The sequence below is a fragment of the Strix aluco genome, chromosome 6 (genome assembly GCF_031877795.1).
Source record: "Strix aluco isolate bStrAlu1 chromosome 6, bStrAlu1.hap1, whole genome shotgun sequence".
NCBI lineage: Eukaryota > Metazoa > Chordata > Aves > Strigiformes > Strigidae > Strix > Strix aluco.
This window is the reverse complement of record NC_133936.1, coordinates 23,933,626-23,952,005: the sequence shown is the minus strand read 5'-3', so window position 1 is coordinate 23,952,005 and position 18,380 is coordinate 23,933,626. Positions and strand designations below refer to the sequence as shown.

At 35.4% G+C, this 18,380-nt stretch overlaps 1 protein-coding gene across 3 annotated transcripts in view; it reads left to right on the top strand.

Annotated features, from left to right (window-relative positions):
• LOC141925275 (neurabin-2-like) overlaps positions 1-18,380 on the top strand; it is a 46,229-nt gene that overhangs the window by 15,878 nt on the left and 11,971 nt on the right. For all 3 annotated transcript variants that reach the window (XM_074829125.1, XM_074829123.1, XM_074829124.1), the window contains exons 3-16: positions 1,730-1,862; positions 2,351-2,471; positions 2,985-3,089; positions 3,264-3,384; positions 3,852-3,995; positions 5,830-5,883; positions 7,664-7,893; positions 9,477-9,573; positions 9,663-9,852; positions 10,626-10,777; positions 11,567-11,900; positions 14,725-14,809; positions 15,867-15,938; positions 16,503-16,698. In XM_074829125.1, the coding sequence (XP_074685226.1) occupies positions 1,730-1,862; positions 2,351-2,471; positions 2,985-3,089; positions 3,264-3,384; positions 3,852-3,995; positions 5,830-5,883; positions 7,664-7,893; positions 9,477-9,573; positions 9,663-9,852; positions 10,626-10,777; positions 11,567-11,900; positions 14,725-14,809; positions 15,867-15,938; positions 16,503-16,698 (2,034 nt within the window). The remainder of the gene's footprint in view (positions 1-1,729; positions 1,863-2,350; positions 2,472-2,984; positions 3,090-3,263; positions 3,385-3,851; positions 3,996-5,829; positions 5,884-7,663; positions 7,894-9,476; positions 9,574-9,662; positions 9,853-10,625; positions 10,778-11,566; positions 11,901-14,724; positions 14,810-15,866; positions 15,939-16,502; positions 16,699-18,380) is intronic.

The following is an 18,380-nucleotide window of genomic DNA, read 5'->3' as shown; positions in this document are numbered from 1 at the left end:
ATGCCCCAGTATTTGATTTGTTCTCGAGAACTCAAATATTCTCATTAAAAAGTTATTTGTCCACTCATGACTTCCTTTTTATTATTAGTTTAAAATTAATCTTATTATAACTTGACTATGTTTTTAGAGAGATTAGTTTTTCTGTTGGGATGGAAAGGAACCAAACTAGACTGGTCTTGTTCCAAAGGGAGAATAGTGCTTCCTTAAATGCTTCTGCTTCATATCCTATTTATTGATTTGGGGGGGTGGGGAGGGAGATTAGTTGAAAGAACTTGGCCACCTTTTTCCTGATAGTGATAGAGTAAGGTTACTTGAGACCATTTGGATGGTTTTCTTTGTCTGTTTTTCAGATTTTTCTGTAAAGTTTATGGAAGACAGATCCTGTAAGTGCAACCCTTGTCTTTCTGTGTCCAGTTGTTGCCCACTGGTGTCTGTGTGGTAGTCCAAAGGAGTCTATTAGTTTATTTTCATTTATGCAAGACTTAGGAAGAATAACTTTTCAGGAAGGTTCTTTTATTGGGGGAAACGTAAGACTCCCGAGAGTGGGTTTTTTCCTTCCCTTTCTGCCAAGTGGATCTAATCTTGCTATATATGCCAAGTTTCTGGAGTAGCTGTTTTGCAGGATTTGGCAAAGCGTTTGTGAAACTGTCCTCCAGCTGTAGTCTGGAGGTGAAGCAGTAAGCTCCCCATGGGAAATATGGAGTTTATATTAGTTGCTTTTTGGTAATCTGTTTCAATAACCATTTTCCTGTGTCTGAGGCTACTGCCATGCAGAGCTAAAACCATATACTAGCGGATGTAAATTCATTGGGAAAACGTTAATTACAGCTAATTACAGTTAATTCTGTCTTATTTGCATGATTGCAGTTACCTGTCTAGGTAGTCTTAGTGTGAAAATGCAACAATTGCAAAAATTTAGTAGGCCAGTGTAAATTAACTTTGTGTCAGCACTGCATGTTCTTGATTAGAGAGATGGCTGCTGCAGCTGCAACCCATAACTGTTTTTTGTCTTACAGTGGTGTTGAGTAAAACACTCAGTGCATGCAAAAAACTTAAGCAGATAAACCTTGTTTTTAGATAAATGGGGTTTGGTATATTATTTTTTCTCCTTTTTTTCTAACTTATGAATTTAAATACAATTAGTGAGCATGCTGACAAGTAAAATTAACCCTGCTACATGTAGCTCATTCTTCCTTTCTAGATTTCTGTCTTAATTCAAGTACTTTGTTTGCCTTTTATTTTTAACAATTCAGAAATTCAGCTGGAGTGATTACTAAAAATAGTAATGTATGTGACAAGGCATTTCCTTTTCCTGGGAAACTGCGTGATTCCCTTGCAAAATCAGAAAACTGCATCTGTTTGAAGCACTGCAATTGGCAGATGGTGTGGGGGGAGGGAAGAAGAAAGGAAGAAGGATTTGGGGGAATGTAGTCCTAAAAAAAAAAAAAAGTCGCACTATATCAAAGAGGAGGTGTCTGATTTCTTTTAATGATTTGGTGCATTTACAACACAAAAATTGTTCAAGGAATTGTTTTGAAACTTCTAAAATGTTACTTCTGTGCAAGTTGGAAACTGTCTTACAGCAGCGGTATTTATTAAATTGATGGTTGTTTAGAAAATGGGATCTCTAACAATACCACTTTAATTTCCTTACTGATTTTCTTTCAATTATATCATGTTTGGAAGGGGGTGGGAAAGCACTAAAAATGTTTTCTGTTACCTTTCTTAGGTTTTCAGTACTTACTCAAATGAAGACTATGATAGACGTAATGAAGAAGTTGACCCTGTGGCAGCCTCAGCTGAGTATGAACTTGAGAAGAGGGTGGAAAAAATGGAAGTGTTTCCTGTGGAAATTGAAAAAGGTGCAAATCAAACCTTGAACATTTGCAAGAGATACTATGCGCACAAAAGATAAAACAAATTGAAACTATTTTCCCTGAATTTAGGTCTTGAATTTTTGAATGTGTGTTCAGGCTTTCATTTGTAGCTGGTTCTGTTGAATTTAGTGAATGGACAGGCCTGTACTAAGTGCAAGTTATTCTACTTAATTGAAGTTAGGGAGGCTACATTACTGCACCAAAATATAATACAATTCATAAATCTTGCCATCTCCTCCAGATACTGTGAAACTTTGAATCTAACAGGCAGTCATAACTACAGAACAAAAAGGCTTTGAATAGTATCTAGATAGAAAATATGTTGTCTTGGGTGGGGTTTTTGTGCTTTTTTTTTTAAAGTAAGTTTTCATATCTTTTGTGTGGAAGGACTTGGAACACTTTGAAACAGCTCGCTACTGCTAAGTGTTACATCTTGTGTTATGCAGCTAATGCTAGATTTTTGAATCCCTTAGGTGACAGTGGTCTGGGCATCAGTATTATTGGAATGGGAGTTGGTGCTGATCAGGGACTGGAAAAACTAGGTATTTTTGTAAAAACAATAACAGATGGTGGAGCTGCTCAGAGAGATGGACGGTGAGTTTTTTGTTGAATTGATTATGCTTTTTACAAATTTCTAACTGAGCCCAAGCATTTTCACTGGATATGCTAAATACTGTGAATAAAAGTACAAAAACTGAATGCAGCTGAAGAAATACTACATTCCTGCTTTATGTTAATTTTTTAAAAAACAGGTTTTATTTAATATAAGACATTTTTGCAAAGTAAGTGTAGATCTGCTTACAGCATATATGGGAAAAACTTAGCATGTTCCCATGTGTAAAAGTGTCACAAAATCATGTTGACACCCCAGGAAACCAATCACTGTGTAAGTAGTATAACACACATCAAGACAAATACTGCATAAATTTTAATTGGTGATTTGCATAGTAACTGAGGATCAGGAGATTGTTTCTAAGCAATGAATTTTGGACTCAGAATTTCTCATTATAAATATTGGTGAGTTTTAAGTGATGCTTGTCATGTCAAAAATCTGTCAAGCCAAAATACTTTTGTTAACTGATAGCTAAGCATTTATTTATTTTGCAGAATTCAAGTAAATGATCAGATTGTTGAGGTTGATGGCATAAGTCTAGTAGGAGTTACTCAGTTCTTTGCAGCCACTGTATTAAAAAACACCAAAGGCACAGTGAGGTACGTATGTTTCCTATGAAATAATACTTTCTTTTTGCCATTTTTCATTAATGGAGAATACAAAGCCATAATTGAAAGTTTTGCAAAGATGTTGAAGGCAACAGTATGGCAAACTAATTTCTTTAAGAATATCTTGAGCTTTTTGCTGCGAGGTAATTTGTTTTTCTTCTGTAGGTTTCTGATTGGGAGAGAGAAGCCAGGGACTCAGAGTGAAGTAGCCCGCCTCATTAGTGAGACCTTAGAGCAAGAGAGATGTCTGTATGAGCAGCACTATGTTCATGATGATACAGAGCAGGTAAGACATCCTACATGCTTACATATTTTTAAAAGTACCTGATTACCGCTACGTGCAATAAATTTTTTAATTTGATTAAATTTTTTTAAAGCAAAAAAAGGATAAAACAGGAACTTGTTAAAAACAGAAAATACAAACTTTCATACATTGCTGTTATCAAGGCACATGATTATCACTGCTTGCTATGCTTTCAATTTATCAATAATCCGAAAGATACTTTTTAAGTATCAGTTGTGAGTGATTGTTTTGTTCATGGCTTACTTAGCTCTCATTTGTGAAACTTTGATGAAGGTGTTTGCAAGTCATCTTTAAATCTTACCATAGGTATAATAAAGTAAAAGAATAGTAATTAGTTGAGAAAAGTTTTGCAATTGTTTGGATTCCTTGATTGTGTGCTTTTGTTATTGTTACTACCATAATGCAAAGTGTGTGTGTTACAGAATGTCATGATTTTCCCATTTTGTCAGGATGATGATTATGATGATGATGACGATACGTATGAGTCACACTTACATGGAAAATCTGTAGAAGTTTTTGATCTTCCTGAAAATGAAGATATCTGTTTACCACTGGATATGGATTCAGCACAGTCTCTTCTTAAATTTAAAGAGGTGTGGTAGCATTTTCTTAAATATTCTTTATGATGCACTGGGGAGCATCTGAACCATGTAAGAGTTGGATATAATCTCCTTCATGTCCCCCTCGTTGTGGTTTTGGGTTTGTTTTCCCAAAATCGCCAATAAAACTCTCTGGTAAATGTCCCTTGAAATGTAGGTCTTCTGCAATTTTCTAATCCCAGCTTCCTTATACATATGTATATTAAATGGTCCTTTGATTTAAATTAAATTTTAAAAAGCCCTTGGAAACAGACATTAGAACCCAATACCACCTCCCTGCTTGTTGTGATGTCTGAACATTGCATTAAATAGATATGGTACTTACTTCTCTTAGTTCTTCTTTGGCCCATCGGACTTTGCATTTATTTGCTGCGTAGTATAACGGCTTTAGCTTTGGGGGAAGAGAGAGCATGGTGTGACAAGAATGCCGGTTCTGAATGGTCTCAGGTGTTGTGGTTAGGTGTTCTTCAGGAAGACAAGAAAAACACATCTTATTTCTTGCTCTAGTCCCTGAGGTCTTCTGGGAAATCTCTGTGTACATAAAAGCACTTGATTCTGTAGATTGGCATGGTTTTGACTTGGAGGGTTTTTTCAGGTGATCCCTTCTGGGGTTTTTTATGGTGTATTTTTTGGAACTAATGAGTTTATAAACCCCATAGGACATTCCAGACTGAATCCCCACTTAACATAGTTGGAAAATTGGATTCCAGTTTCCCAGGGTTTTTATAAAGGACCATATTTGCTTTATTCAGATCTGTGGAACCCCCTAGTCAGGGATTTAAGTGGTACAGTCTTTGGCTCTTAGGGGTCTGGGCTTCTTTGGTAGATTTAAGTCCCTGTTATTTTCACTTGGGAGGAGAAAAATATACTGCAAGGAAACTGTTTTGTCAGGAGCAGTATTTTGCAGACCTCTTTAAGTTTGCTCCCTTGATAACATTGATGACGTTGAAGAAGTTGAAATTTCAGGCTATTGATCACTAGAGAACATCTATAGTTTTTCTAGGTTAGGAAGCATAGCAGCAAGCTACAGCATCTTTTCAGAAGTGCTATATTTACTTGGGATACAATTAAATTCTCAGCTAGAATCATTGCTATGCTGTTATTAACATAAATCTAAATAAAAGGTAGTCATGGAATCATTTGTTTTAATGTGTGTTTGGTGCACTATGCCTTGCCCAAAAAAAAAAAAAAATCCACCCAGGATTACAGATGGAAAGTGAGATACAAGAAATAACTAATGGTTGTTAAAAAAAAAAAAAAAGTGCTTTTGCACACATATGTGTGCTGTTTTCTTAAGACATGTTAACCATAATCTTTACATTTGGCTTAGGTGTATCCTTTATCCATTTCTAATAATCCTGTGAAGATCTGTGGTGTAAAGTACAAGGCTTAATTTGAAAACAAAGCCACCATATTTATTTGCAAGTGCTGATAAGTAAAAATATTTAGTACTGTTAATTTTTTATTTGATTCTGTGTACCAGTTGTCATCATAAGTGCATTGCTGCCTTTTCATTTTCCTGGAACACTGAAACACTATATTAACCTCCTCACTTTTCTTAATGTGTAGACAACAATGTGGGATTTTTAACTATAGATGATCATGAATTGATTTTTGTAGCAAATAGAATACCATGGAACTTTCTTTGGTTTTGACTTCAACTTTTTTTTTTAATAAAAAGCTCATGATCACTTCTGTAATTGACAAATAAGTAAGTTGATTTTATGCTACTATAAAAATGGTTTGAGGAAGAAGGGAATCATGAACAAGTAAATCTAGCATTTCAAGTGTCATTTTGTGTGTGCTCACAATTTTTTGTTTCTTTCAGCTACAATTAAAACATGCAGTCACAACAGCTGAAGTGAATCAACTGAAGGAGAAAGTAAGTTTTCAAAGAACCTTATTATTTGGTGGTGGGTTTGGTTTGTTGTGGGTTTTTATTTCTACCTATGAATTTTACCAAGAATAGGCTGAATGCAGAAGGCAGCAATCAGTTTTAGGCCTCAGGCTTTATGTAGTCTGTTATGCTAGACTGGCATTTCTAAACTGAAGAGCTGTGCTCAAATTAAAAAAACAAAAAACAAAAAAACCCACAAAAAAACCAACAAAAAACAAACCTACCAAACAAAAAAGCCCAACTGCAAAATCCCCCCTGTGCCACTATAAAATTAATGCTTCAGTATTACTGCTTGGAGTAGAACTGAATGTAGAGAAGTACTGTATGAAACAAGCTCCCAAACAAATGTGAGAATATTTTCCGTGGATAGAACCTGTCTTATTTCAGTATAGATCTGGCACTTACAGACAATGGTTTGTGGCTGACTTTCTGTTACCAGAAGGTTATTTCTGTTACCTGGTTTCCCCTCTTTCCCTCCTCAAATTTCTGACTGCACTGGAGAGAGAGTTTTTTCCAGCTTTTTTTCTTTTTGGTGAGGATTGGTTCAGCACCTCTGCTTTCTCTGCAAAAGGGTTTCTTGTTCTTTTTGCTGCTTTTTCCATTGATGGAGATCTGTGCATGGCCTTTTTCTGGAAATGTTTGTTGTAGGTGAGCAGCTTTTTATTCCATTGCTCTTCTGTGTTGCCGTGCCGAGAAATGTGTACCCTAGGACAAGTTGAAGCACATTGCTGGGGGCAGTTAGCAAGTGGGAAGGGGTTAGTGCTTCAGATTGCAATAACTTTGAATAATATTGGGGTTTTTTCTTGCACTCTGTAAATGTTCAGAGCTCCAAGTGTAGAAAGGCAAGGCAGCCCAAGTTTCTTCATGTTCTTATCATAGTTCTGATTTGATTTCTGACAGTGTTCCTGCTCCTTGTAGTATTATTGAAATTTGGCCCAACTGGATTACTAAAATGCTAATATTAAAAATGTCTGTATTAGCACAACTTACTGCCCCATTTTTAATTCAAGAAATTCTTGGTCCTTTCAACATTACTGTTCCATCAGCAGGTGATCTTAACTGGCTTCAAAAAGCAGTGATTTTCTCAGTGTAAATGGTGTCCCCAAAGGAGGCATGGGCAAACTAAGCGGTATCCTGCCTGCTCACTCCTCCAAGGCCTGGAGAACTTCACCTGTTAACATTCCCTTTTATAATGTGGCTTCGGTCAAGCTGAAGCAGCCCCATCCCTTTCCTTTGTTAAGAGAATGTTTGTGTCTTTATACATTAGCCCTAGGAAAGCGAACCATGGGTATATCATCATTTACTAGGAAGACCAAAGTATCAGGGAAGGTCAACTGGTCTCATTAGCTTTATTCAAAAAGCTGTTGGTAAGAAAGCAGTAGGACAGGGAGCTTGTCTTATACAGGTTAAGATACTGTATCTCCAGTTGCCTTTGAAGTTAATCAGAGTAGGCCTCTCCAGAGGTATTAAGAGATGGTGAGATCTTGAACAAGTCAACATAAGCTAATAATAAAGGTCTTTTATCTCTTTAAAACGAAGCAGTACTAATGAGGAAGTAGCAAAAGCCTCTCGGGTTTGAATTCTAAACTTTCTTGGATTAGCAAGGGTTGGGAAAGTTGATATAATTTCTTTAAAAGTTCAGTGTCTTGTTTTAATATTACTGGTAAGTATTTAATTGCTATTCTCTACTTAAACGTGTATAAACAACTGGTTTTTTATTTCATCTTTTAGTTTAGATTAATTTCTTAAATATTAATCTTTTCAGTTAAAAGTTGTTGAAGCAGAAAAAAATGAATGGAAACTGAATCGAGCCCAGCTTCAGCAAAATTTAGACGAAAGCAAAGAGAAAATTAAGAAGTTAGAGACCTACTGGTTAGAGGCACAGAGTTTGTGCAAAACAGTAAATGAGCATCTTAAAGAAACTCAAGAACAATGTGATGCCCTTGAAAAGAAATACAGCAAGGCCAAGAAATTGCTTAAAGATTACCAACAAAAGTAAGTACCCCAAAATACCAGGTCTCTATTTCTTGCCTGTATGTTTTGGACATTATGGGAAAAAGTGACAGCAATACCTAGGATTAGGATTTGCTTAACACACTTTCTTTTCATTTGTCAGAGTTTAGGGAAGCAGTGGGCTATACATGCTAAATTCTTCCATACCTTAAAGTCACCAGCTTCTGGAAAGGTTCCCCAAAGATTTTGCTGCTGCTTTTGATTCTAAGCTTAGGAAAAATGATTTGACATTTCAGTAAAAAATTTTTAAAACAGATTAGTTGAGAAACTGTAATGCATCTGTACTTTTGAAAGGACTACTTGAAATTTGGCATGAGGTATCTGGCAATACCTTTTGCCTTTTGTGAAAAACCCTCTAGCTGTGACCGACTTAAATGTTCCAGATAGGGTAGGCATCTAAGGGTATATAATAAGGGCCAGATACATGTCATTCAGTCTGAGTTAGGAGTGTTATCTTGTAGGGGGAATAAAAGGAATTCTGAGAAAAATTAAGAGTTTGGGATATGTATCTAGCCCATCAAAATGACAGCATAAAACCAGTATCTTCAATCTGTTAACAGATTTGGGGTTTTTAGTAGAGATAATGTTGCTTATTAGATACACCTGTATAAGACTGGAATCCGGTTGTCATGCCGTTGTGTCTATTTGTTCTACCTTCTTTCCTCTTAGATAAATGAGATTGCAAAATACTTGAAGTGTCTTGATAATACAGAACACAACTGTTGCTTTTGGTAGTTATTGTAAGCATATAACTCTCTTGTCCCCAGTTTCTCCACTTGCTATTTACTTTTAAAGGCAGTTTGCACGATCTTCTGCTCCGTAGTCCACATCCAGAAATGTTACTTTTCACAGTGCATTTTTGTGCTGTTTGGTGAGCTTTTTAAAGGTCTCCATTCCCCTCTCCTCCCAAGTGTATCTGCATGGAAGTTCAAAAGCACGTTAAGATGACTGCTAACGTGCTAGTTCCCATTTCCTTGCTGTTTGTCAAATTCCCATTACTCCTTTGACTGTCCCTGAAGCTTTTGCCTTTTGCGTAGATGATCTACACTTATTTTCTGGTTTTGTGTGTTATTACATCTGCCTTTCAGAAAAAAGCAGCTTTTATTTTTGTTTCTTTCTTGTAATCATTGGCGTTTTTTTGTAAAAGCCATTGCAATTTCTGTAGGATGAACCAAGTAGAAACTTGAAATGCAATTTATTTTCCTACAAAGAATTTTACCAAAGCTTTTGGAAGGAAAATCCTGTGTGTGCGGGTATCTTTGTGGAAGAGAATAAGATACAATGATTGTAGTCATGCAGACATTTCACACTTTAAACATATATGCAACTTGCCACTTTTAAAAGTAGAGAAATGGTTGTAACTTTGTAGAAAAAGTTTACCAACACATCCTTTTTCAGCCTAGAGTAAATTATAGTGTCATATGTATTTTCTTTTGAAGACAGTAGAAGCATTACAAATACATTGAAAAAATCTTTTTAGTAAATGCATCTGTGCATATTTCATGTATTTTTCTACATTTCTAGATATGACTGTTTCATATATATGTATATATTTCTTTCACCAGAGAAATAGAATTTATGAAAAAAGAAGAGGATCATTCAAGGCTACTTGAAGAGAGAGACCAGAAATATGCGGAACAGCTGAAAATATATCAGGAAAAAGTAACGCAGTATTATGTTTTGAAATAAACTTCTGCATTCTTGGAGAGTTGTATCTCTGAAATTAAAATTCTGAATTTTAATTCTTGCAGATTTCAGAGCTTGAAAGTAAATTAAAAGTATATGAGAGAATACCATATGTGTTTGGAGGTGGCAGCTTATTGGAAGATGGCTGTCAAAGTCCAGGCCAATATAATGAACAGTCAAAGATAAGAGAAGAAAATGAAAAAGAAAGAGAGTCAATAGAAGAAAGACTAAATTCTTCAGATATGTTGATTTCTGGTAAGTAGATTGTAGGATCTTTGATTTGCATTTAACAAAAATTAGGAGGTAGTAGTGTAGTGGTTTTTTGTTGTTAAAAGAAGTTAAGTGTTTGCTATTTCCTACTGACTGGGTAAATGTTTGACCTGAGCCAGTGTGGATATTTTTTTTTTTAAGTCCCCCAACATTTCCAGTATTGTAGTAATGTATTTCTTAAATGCTGGGGCAAAGAGGTAAATGAAGGGAGATCATCTTCACTGTTCCTCTGATTCTCTATTAGTGGGACTAAAACACTGAGATATGTCAATTAAAATCCCATTGGGTTTGAAGCTATGATTTACACCAAAACTTGCTGTGATTTTTTTTTTTTTATTTGTCTTGTAATTTTATGCCCAGAATGTTATAAAATATCAGATGGTGATTCAAAGGAGAAGCATATTTTAAAAAGATTTGGTAGATGCTTATGTACTTTGTAAAGACTTTTTATCTTAAAGAACAAGGATAAGAAAGTACATTTTGGGCACAAATCTCATCTGTTTGAGAATAAAATTCAGTTTTCAAGCCATAATAGAACTACATCCTGATGGATAATTTTTTTTTTTATTAAAGAAATTGGATAGAAATATCTTTTAAATTAATTAGAAATTGCTATCACAATGTGTTAAAATATTGTTGTATTACATAAAATAATATTTAACTTCTGAATGTTTTTCTGGACAGTGGGTTGGAGAACTTGCCTACCAGGTTTTGGTGTTTTTGTTGTTTTTTTTTGAAGTAGTACATATTTGTTGCAGATTTTGATGCGTTTGTTGGGGATACTCCCAGATTAGACACCAGTGCCCACAAAGCAAAAGCTCAGCTTGCTCTGAAAGTAAAACGCCAGCCACCTTCTCGATCAAAGCTGAAAGAATCTCTTGGGGCTGGACAACAGACTGCAAATCTACAGGTACCAATATTCATAGATAATCATGCATTCAGGAGCCTGAATGTATGTTTAGTTTTATCTGTATTTGCAATTGTAAGTATTGTCAATGCTGCATTCAGACTGTGCCAAAGCATCATATTTTTATGCTGTATCAAGTGAAAAACCCTGTTCAGGTTCATACCACATGTGTGATCTCTGACATATTCTTTGTGGCACAGTTAATTTGAAGTTAGCAAAGAAGTATGCAAGCTTGTTGTATTCTACTTCTGCTTACTGAAAGATTTTGATATAGTGACAGTAGTATGTTGTGAAATATGTTTATCTATCTTACAATTCCTTTATCTGAAACTAGTTAGTTACCAGTTTAGTATACCAACTAAACACTTCTGAAATGCTTCATTATTCCATAAATAATCATTTAAGTCCACAAAAGGTATACGAGTAAAATGTTCTAGCACATTTCTGGAAAACAGTTAAAGAATTAAGGTGTATGTAGTTGGTATATGAGAGCACCTGTCACAGAGGGGGAAGACTGGACTACTTTAGTTAGACTGAAAAGTGGTTGCATTGAATTGGAACGGCCAAGATGTACCAGAATGTTTCTGATGCTTTGAGATGTGCAGAAAGATGTATGTAGAGGTGGGTAACAGAAATCCTCTAAAATCAACTTCATGTGATGTAGATGGTATCTATTTCTGAACTGAGGGAGCTTGGGTGTAGCATAGCATATCCTTACATCCTGGTAAAAGATCAGATAGTAAATGATTATATGTTGTGCATATCATAAAATAAATTTTGAATTTGTTGAAGGATGAGGATTCAGAAGATACTGTTCTCAACAGAGAACTTTCCACTGTGTACCTAACCAAGACCTTAGAAACAAGTGAAAAATTAACTCTCCCGCGCCTGGATGACATTGATCGAAAGAGTGAAAAGCCTGAACAAACAGAAAGCACAGAAAGTCCTCTAGAGTCAAGTCCTTCTGCTTCCACACACTCTTCTCCAGTACACAAACCAAACAATGAAAATAGTACAACCACCACTTGTTCACCTCCTCCTGAAGAGATGGCTCCAAATTCTCCTCAAGGGTATCCCAAGAATGTTAAGCAAAGAGAAGCAAAAGGGAAAGGGAAAGAGGCCAAGGGTAAGACTTAAGGGTTTATTATTATTTTAATCCTTTGGGATTAAAGTATTACAGATTCTAGATATAAATGAATATTGAACAATGAACTACTCTGAGGGAAAATTAATTGACTACAAAACTAATTACATGTTCTAAAACCACTTGTTAACTCTTCAGGAAAGTTTGAAGTTAGCAAAAAGTTCATTGTATTCTATTTTTACTTACCTGAAAGATTTTGATACAACAGTAGTATGTTCTGAAATATGCTCATCTATCTTCTAATTCCTTCATCTGCAACAAGTTAGTTACCAGTTTTCTACAAAAACTCAGCAGTTCTAAAATAATTTATAGGGCCAAGTATCTAAAAGGTGCCTGCAAAATAAATGCTGTTTCAGTTAAACAGTTAGAGAAAGGAATAGGTCTAAGACAGTTTGGTAAAAACTCAAACCTGTAAATTTGGAGAGTCTAAATGGTTGCCTTGACATAAGCTTGAGGGGAGCTAAGTCATTGACTGTGGATAATCAGTAAAGATCCTAACGCATTTCTGCAAAACAGTAGCCTCGTAAGTGGCAGTGTATTGAAGAGTAAATTTGACTGATTTCCCAATTCCCAGGAAAACTCAGTGTTGTCTTTGTGCTTCCAGGTGTTATCCAGGTCTTTAAACAAGATAGGGATCTTGAATGTTGTGGGAATTACTGCATTATTCATCTCGCCCTTTTAGACTGTTTCTCACTAGGAAAAGGTTAAAGGTATTCTAATCAGCCTAGTCACTACTAATCATTATTTGATAGAAGTATTTGGCTTTTTTTCTTAGGAATAGTTGAAAAAGGGGTCAGATAAAATATTTTAAACGCTTCATATTTTCTTTAGTCAGCTAGTACAATATATGAAGGCAGATTATACTTGCTGTCCTTTCCATACAGCTTGGACAAAACTTTTCTTTTAATACCCTGAAAACGGGATTTGTTTTATACTCTTCTCATTCTGTGTGTTTCTAGAGAGTCTTAAACAAAAATAGTCTCTACTCCAACTTCTGTATGGTTTGTTTGTTTGTTTTTGCAAAAAAAAATCTTATGAAAACAAGTACCTAATATTAAAGTGATGTTGCTTTCTTTTCTACAATTTTTTTTGTGATGGCTGAAGCATTGCAAACGTTTTCTTAAAATTGACAGTGTCACTGGAAGAGCTAATTAGTGCAGTACATCAAAGATGAGGATTAGTATTGAAAGCTGAACCTTTGTAGGCAAAATGACACTAAATACTAGATTGTTGCTTTCTAACCATATTTAAATGTCTACCTATTATTTAATTGAAATAATTCTTTCTATTACCTTCCCATCCATTCATGTATCGGTCTGCATTTTAACCTGTTGTACTGCATTTTAGAAATTACCTCTCTTCTTAAATATTACCTCTGGAGAGAGGGGTGGAAACAAATGTCGATATCAAAATTAATTCTTCTGGTTTTGTATTTAAGTTGACAAGAAAAATAACCAGTTTAACTGGTAGTTATAATTTATTGGACGTTACATGTTTAGAAGGAGTGGTTAACTAATTAGATAAAGTGCTGATGTTGATCAGAAACTACTGATCAGATATGGGAACAAAAAAAAAAAAAGGAAAATCCCCTGACTGTTTATCATGTAAACTTTGAGATAACCATTATATGTTTCAGGAAGGATTATTAGCTGAAGGGGTGGTGGGGAGTTGTCCTCAGTTTTGTGCAGTAAACATGATTTTTGTTTTTTCTAATCCTTCAAGGGATCTGTGTACATTACTTCATGTCAGGAGTTGTCTTGAGGCAGAGCTTAAAACCTACTTTGCCTCACAAAAAGCAGGCTGCATCTCTTTCATAGCCAGCTTAGTTATGAAACACCTGATTTGCAATACAAAACATGTTTCAGTTATTTAAAAAAAATAGTCTAGTAGCCTGAGAATTTAAAAGGAAGTATGTTCAGGACTTGCAGTAATCTGTCACAATCCATTGGGAAGAGGTAGTGTGTTAAACGTTTAAGTCTGTCACTTGATTTCACTCAGTAATTGAGCCGTTGGAATTGAACATGCTCCCTCTGGTGAAAAATTGGATCCTAGCAGGTTGTGTTCCAGTTTTGAAAATGCCACGGTCTTGGAGGAGCTTCAAAGTCCGAATTATTTCTTTAGGATAGTCACAGTTTGTAACTCAACTTGTTAGGATCTGTCTGCTCTCCAGGTACTGGCTATCATGTTGGTTAGGCACACTTTCTGGAGCTAGCAGCTTGCATACACAGCTCATGTTCAAAGTAGCTAGCCTGGACTAACTACTGAACCAGAAAAAATGCAAAAGGAATATCTTACAATACTTCAAGTGTTATAAAGGATGATTAAATGCTGTACTTGCTCAACTGTTGGTTTAAAACTGAGTTTTTCGTGCATCTTATACTGGTTATCTAGTTGATGTATTTTGAAGTTGACATTTTGCAAAAGGAGGAGGTACTTTTTTCTAAACCTAACTTAAACTATCGTTCATTTGTAATTCATTGAAGCAAAATACCGTGGTTTTATTTTTCTGTAGACATTATAGAATTACTGTTTATCAAAAGCAATATTTTTGATCAGTCATAAGTAACTGTTCTATTGCCATTTGTCAATAGTACAGCACAGCCAGAACGATGGGAAGATGGCATAGAGAATAACTTATGTTGAATGGTTGAAGTATTTTCAGCTAGTATCTTCATGTGTAAATGTGAATTTTTACACTGTTACTCAAGTCTTAGTATCTTTCTTACTTACAAGCATCATCATAAGTGCTTGAAACTTGCAAGTATTTTTAGAATAACGACTTTCTTTTTCACTCCTCTGTGAAAAGCGGAAGAAAAGAAAAATGAAGACAGGACAGTAGAAACAACTGAAGGAACATCAGGAAAGTCCAAAAGGAGATTTCCAGATTTTGGGTAAGATTTTATTTGTGTTCACTTGGAAATAAACGATTTTCAGTGTTACTTTTGGAGAATATCATGTTCTCTAAATTAAAAAAATGTTGAGGAAATCCAGCAATGCTACTTCATAGCTACAGTGCTACTTCATGTTTCTACCACATTTTGATTTTATTTATCTGTACTTCTTTCTCTCAAAGAATTTCTTAGGGTTCTTCAGTTTTTATCTGAATACATGGTTTATCTATGAATTAAATTGCAAATCCATGCATAGTTTTATGCCAAAATATTGTTGGACCCTAGACTCTAATGTTATGCTCTGCTGGCGTTACAGTCTAAAATTAGATACCTGTCTTGCCTTAATTCCTTCTGCAGTAGAGGTGTCGTTACATAGGGTTTCGCTATAGTAGCTGCTGAACTGTTCCTTGGAGGCGGGCAGCAGTGATGAGTGGATTTCTGAATTTCATTTAGATGAGATTGTGAACAGGCGGAAAAAAAAATGTGCAAGCTGCATATTATCTGGAAATGCAGTGTGGTAACTGAATTCTGGGGATCTGGGAGAAGAGTTGGTAATTTTGCAATAAGCCTTGTTCGTTTGGAGCCAGGGATAAAGCTTGTTGAAGCCAGCTAACATCAGAGCCTCGGACTGGTACGGCAACAAGTAAACCATAATATATAACGTAAAAATGATAACTTATTTGACACACAGAGAACGTAGTTAGTGACTTAGTTCAAGTTACTCTGCGTTGCATGTGAACATTTATATAGCAACAAAACTGTGTTGTTCTTCTTGGTTGTATCCACTACATGCTAAGTTTCTTTGGACATTTTCTGTGTTTATTTTGATTATATGTGGTCTTTGAAAAAGGTACATTCATAATTCTGTCGTGGTTCTTAAATAAAGTGACAGTGCTTCTTGATTGCGTAGATAATCTGCAAAATCACATTCTGTGTAACAACATAGATGTGGCTTTTTGTAACTGTTGAAATCAATGTAAAAAATAGTTTGCTGATTAAAAAAAGTTGCACTGTGTAAATGTAAACGCTTTATGAAAATGGTGTTTTTTCACTTCAGCGGATTACGGAAATCTGGAGGCAAGGGCAAGAAACAAGAAAAAGAAAATCTAAGAGGTTCTCTGGATAGCAGGTAGTCGTTTTGTTTGTTTAATACATACATGCTGCATTCCTAAAATTTTTAACCTAAGAATTTCTTTAAAACTATCATTACTGTTTGACCTTAAAGTACATTCAAGTATAACAGTGGCAAAATTCTGTGAAGATTAATATAATGATGTGAAGATGAGCTTCTAATCTCATGAAATAAGAAAAATACATAGTATAGAAGAGATAGTAGAGTTACATTTTTAAATGGTTCATAAGTTTAACATGTTGTACCATATCTTAAATATAAAAACTGTATTTTGCTTAGGAAGATGAATATTGAGTAAATTAAATTTGCAAATTATTTGAAACTGTTAAATGGTTGTGTGAAATTCTGCAAAAACTCTAAATTTGTGTTCAATAACTCAAATTATTTTGCATGGATATTTAAAGGCAAGTATCACTTTTCATTTTAAATATCAATTTTGCTGTGAAACAGGTGAAAATGAGCAGTGTGTGTTTTGAGTTTGTTGGTTTGTGGGGGGATTGTGTGTTTGGGGGGCAGGGTGGGGTTTTTTGCTGCTGTTGCTTAAACACAATCTTATTTCAGAGGTTCCCGAGAACTGTTGGATGACTCTGGCAACAATCTGTCTGCATCAGATTCAGATTCCCCTGTTCCTACTTGCATGCCTTTCTCTTGGTTTGGAGACAGCCACAAAGAGCCTCAGATTTCTAGTAGCAGCCTGCATGCTACTCAGAGCGGGCAGGACAGTTGTGAACATGGTCAAGAGAAGAACAGAAGCAAGGTAAAGATGACTAATTTGTGCTTTGAATATTTAAGCATTGCATCTTGATAAAGTAAAAACATCAGTGTTTAGTATGTGGAAGCTTGATGACTTAGTCCTTGACCACATCACCTCTTACAAACATTGCTGCAGAAGTTTGAGACTTTACAGACCTCACAAGCAGAAACCGTGTGAGTGTTCCCATTCCCTCCTGTTCAGTTGAAGCATCAGTGGAGGCTATTCAGGTTGAAGTAGCATCTAAGGAACAATCACAGGGCATGTTTTTTCACTGGTTTGTAGCATTAAAAGTAACACTAGCTTTAGGATAGTATAGTTTTAAAAGCCAAATCTGTTTCCCTAATACAGTCTAATACTTGGAGGAAGTGTACATAAATAAGAGGTCAGCTTCCCAGGCAGTTGGCCAACCAGTTCTTACCATACTGGTATGTAGAGGTGGAGTACCAGACAGGTGGATGAAGATAGTATCTTCATTTTCATTAACAAATTTAGTATTGAAAGCCAAGAGATACATCTGTATAACACTCTTTCTTCTAGGAAACTGCTTCTGAGTAACTGATAATGTTTTAAAGCCTTTTAACCAGACCTCAAGAGTGAGGCTACACAGTTCAGTCTGTAACCATAAAGTTACTGTTTTTACAGTTTAAACTATTTGAGAGAAATGGCTGTAAAAAGAAGTTTAATGTGTGTGCTGTCCAAATATTTTGTTAAAACCTATTTCAATGTAAGATTGTTAGTAACAATCATATTAACTTACCTTCATTCTGGTTTCCTTGGGATTCTGTCAGATTCAAAATTGTAGCTATTTGAGTAACCTCATAAACTAGGTTTATTCTTGAGTTTCAGGTTCTTTGTTCACTCTGATTGTCAAAAATACCCTTTACTTTTTTTTTCTTCCTCTGTGTTATTAGAGAGAAATGAGTTACAAATCTAGAAGAGAAACTTGCTTGGTTGTAGTCCATGAAGTCACTGATATTTTGCATAGATAGCAGATAACAACAAGTTGGCTTTCCATGTTTCCAGATGCTGATTGCACTAAAATGCTGTTATAATGCATTTTTTTAAAATTACCTTCTGTTTTCTTAGCTTACTGCTGTCACAGGGACTGTAAAGTCACACTGTCTGCATACATAGTTTGGAAAAAAAAAAAAAGGTGGTTTTAGAACCATACAATACCTTACTATAACACAGGAACTTAAGAAGAATAGGAACTTTTTAATCTCTGAAGTAGAACAACACTTCACAAGATACTATCCAGTGTGTGTCAGTCTTGTATATTTACAGCTCCTGCATAGTTTGCTTCTCTTGAAGCATGCAGTGGCCAACAGATTTTTCTGTAAATAATCCAAAGATCCTGGGACTGCAAGATCCATGTTGGAGGGGATATGCATGCACTCTGGTACAATTTTTGATTAAATAGGACTGCATGGTTGATCTCTTAATAGGCTGTAGGAAAGCTATCAAGAGATGCTTTCTGTATAAACAAACATTCAGTGGTTTAGCTTTCAAAGTTATTGGTTCAGAAGAACCCATTCGTCCCCATTTCATTCCTCCTTCTGTCTAATCCAAATAATTTTTCTGAGTGTAGTAAAAGTCCCACTGCTGCAATTCTACTGTAGGCACCCATAATCTGCTTAAGCACCCCTGCATGTGTTTATATATATATACACTTTTTTGGCAATGAG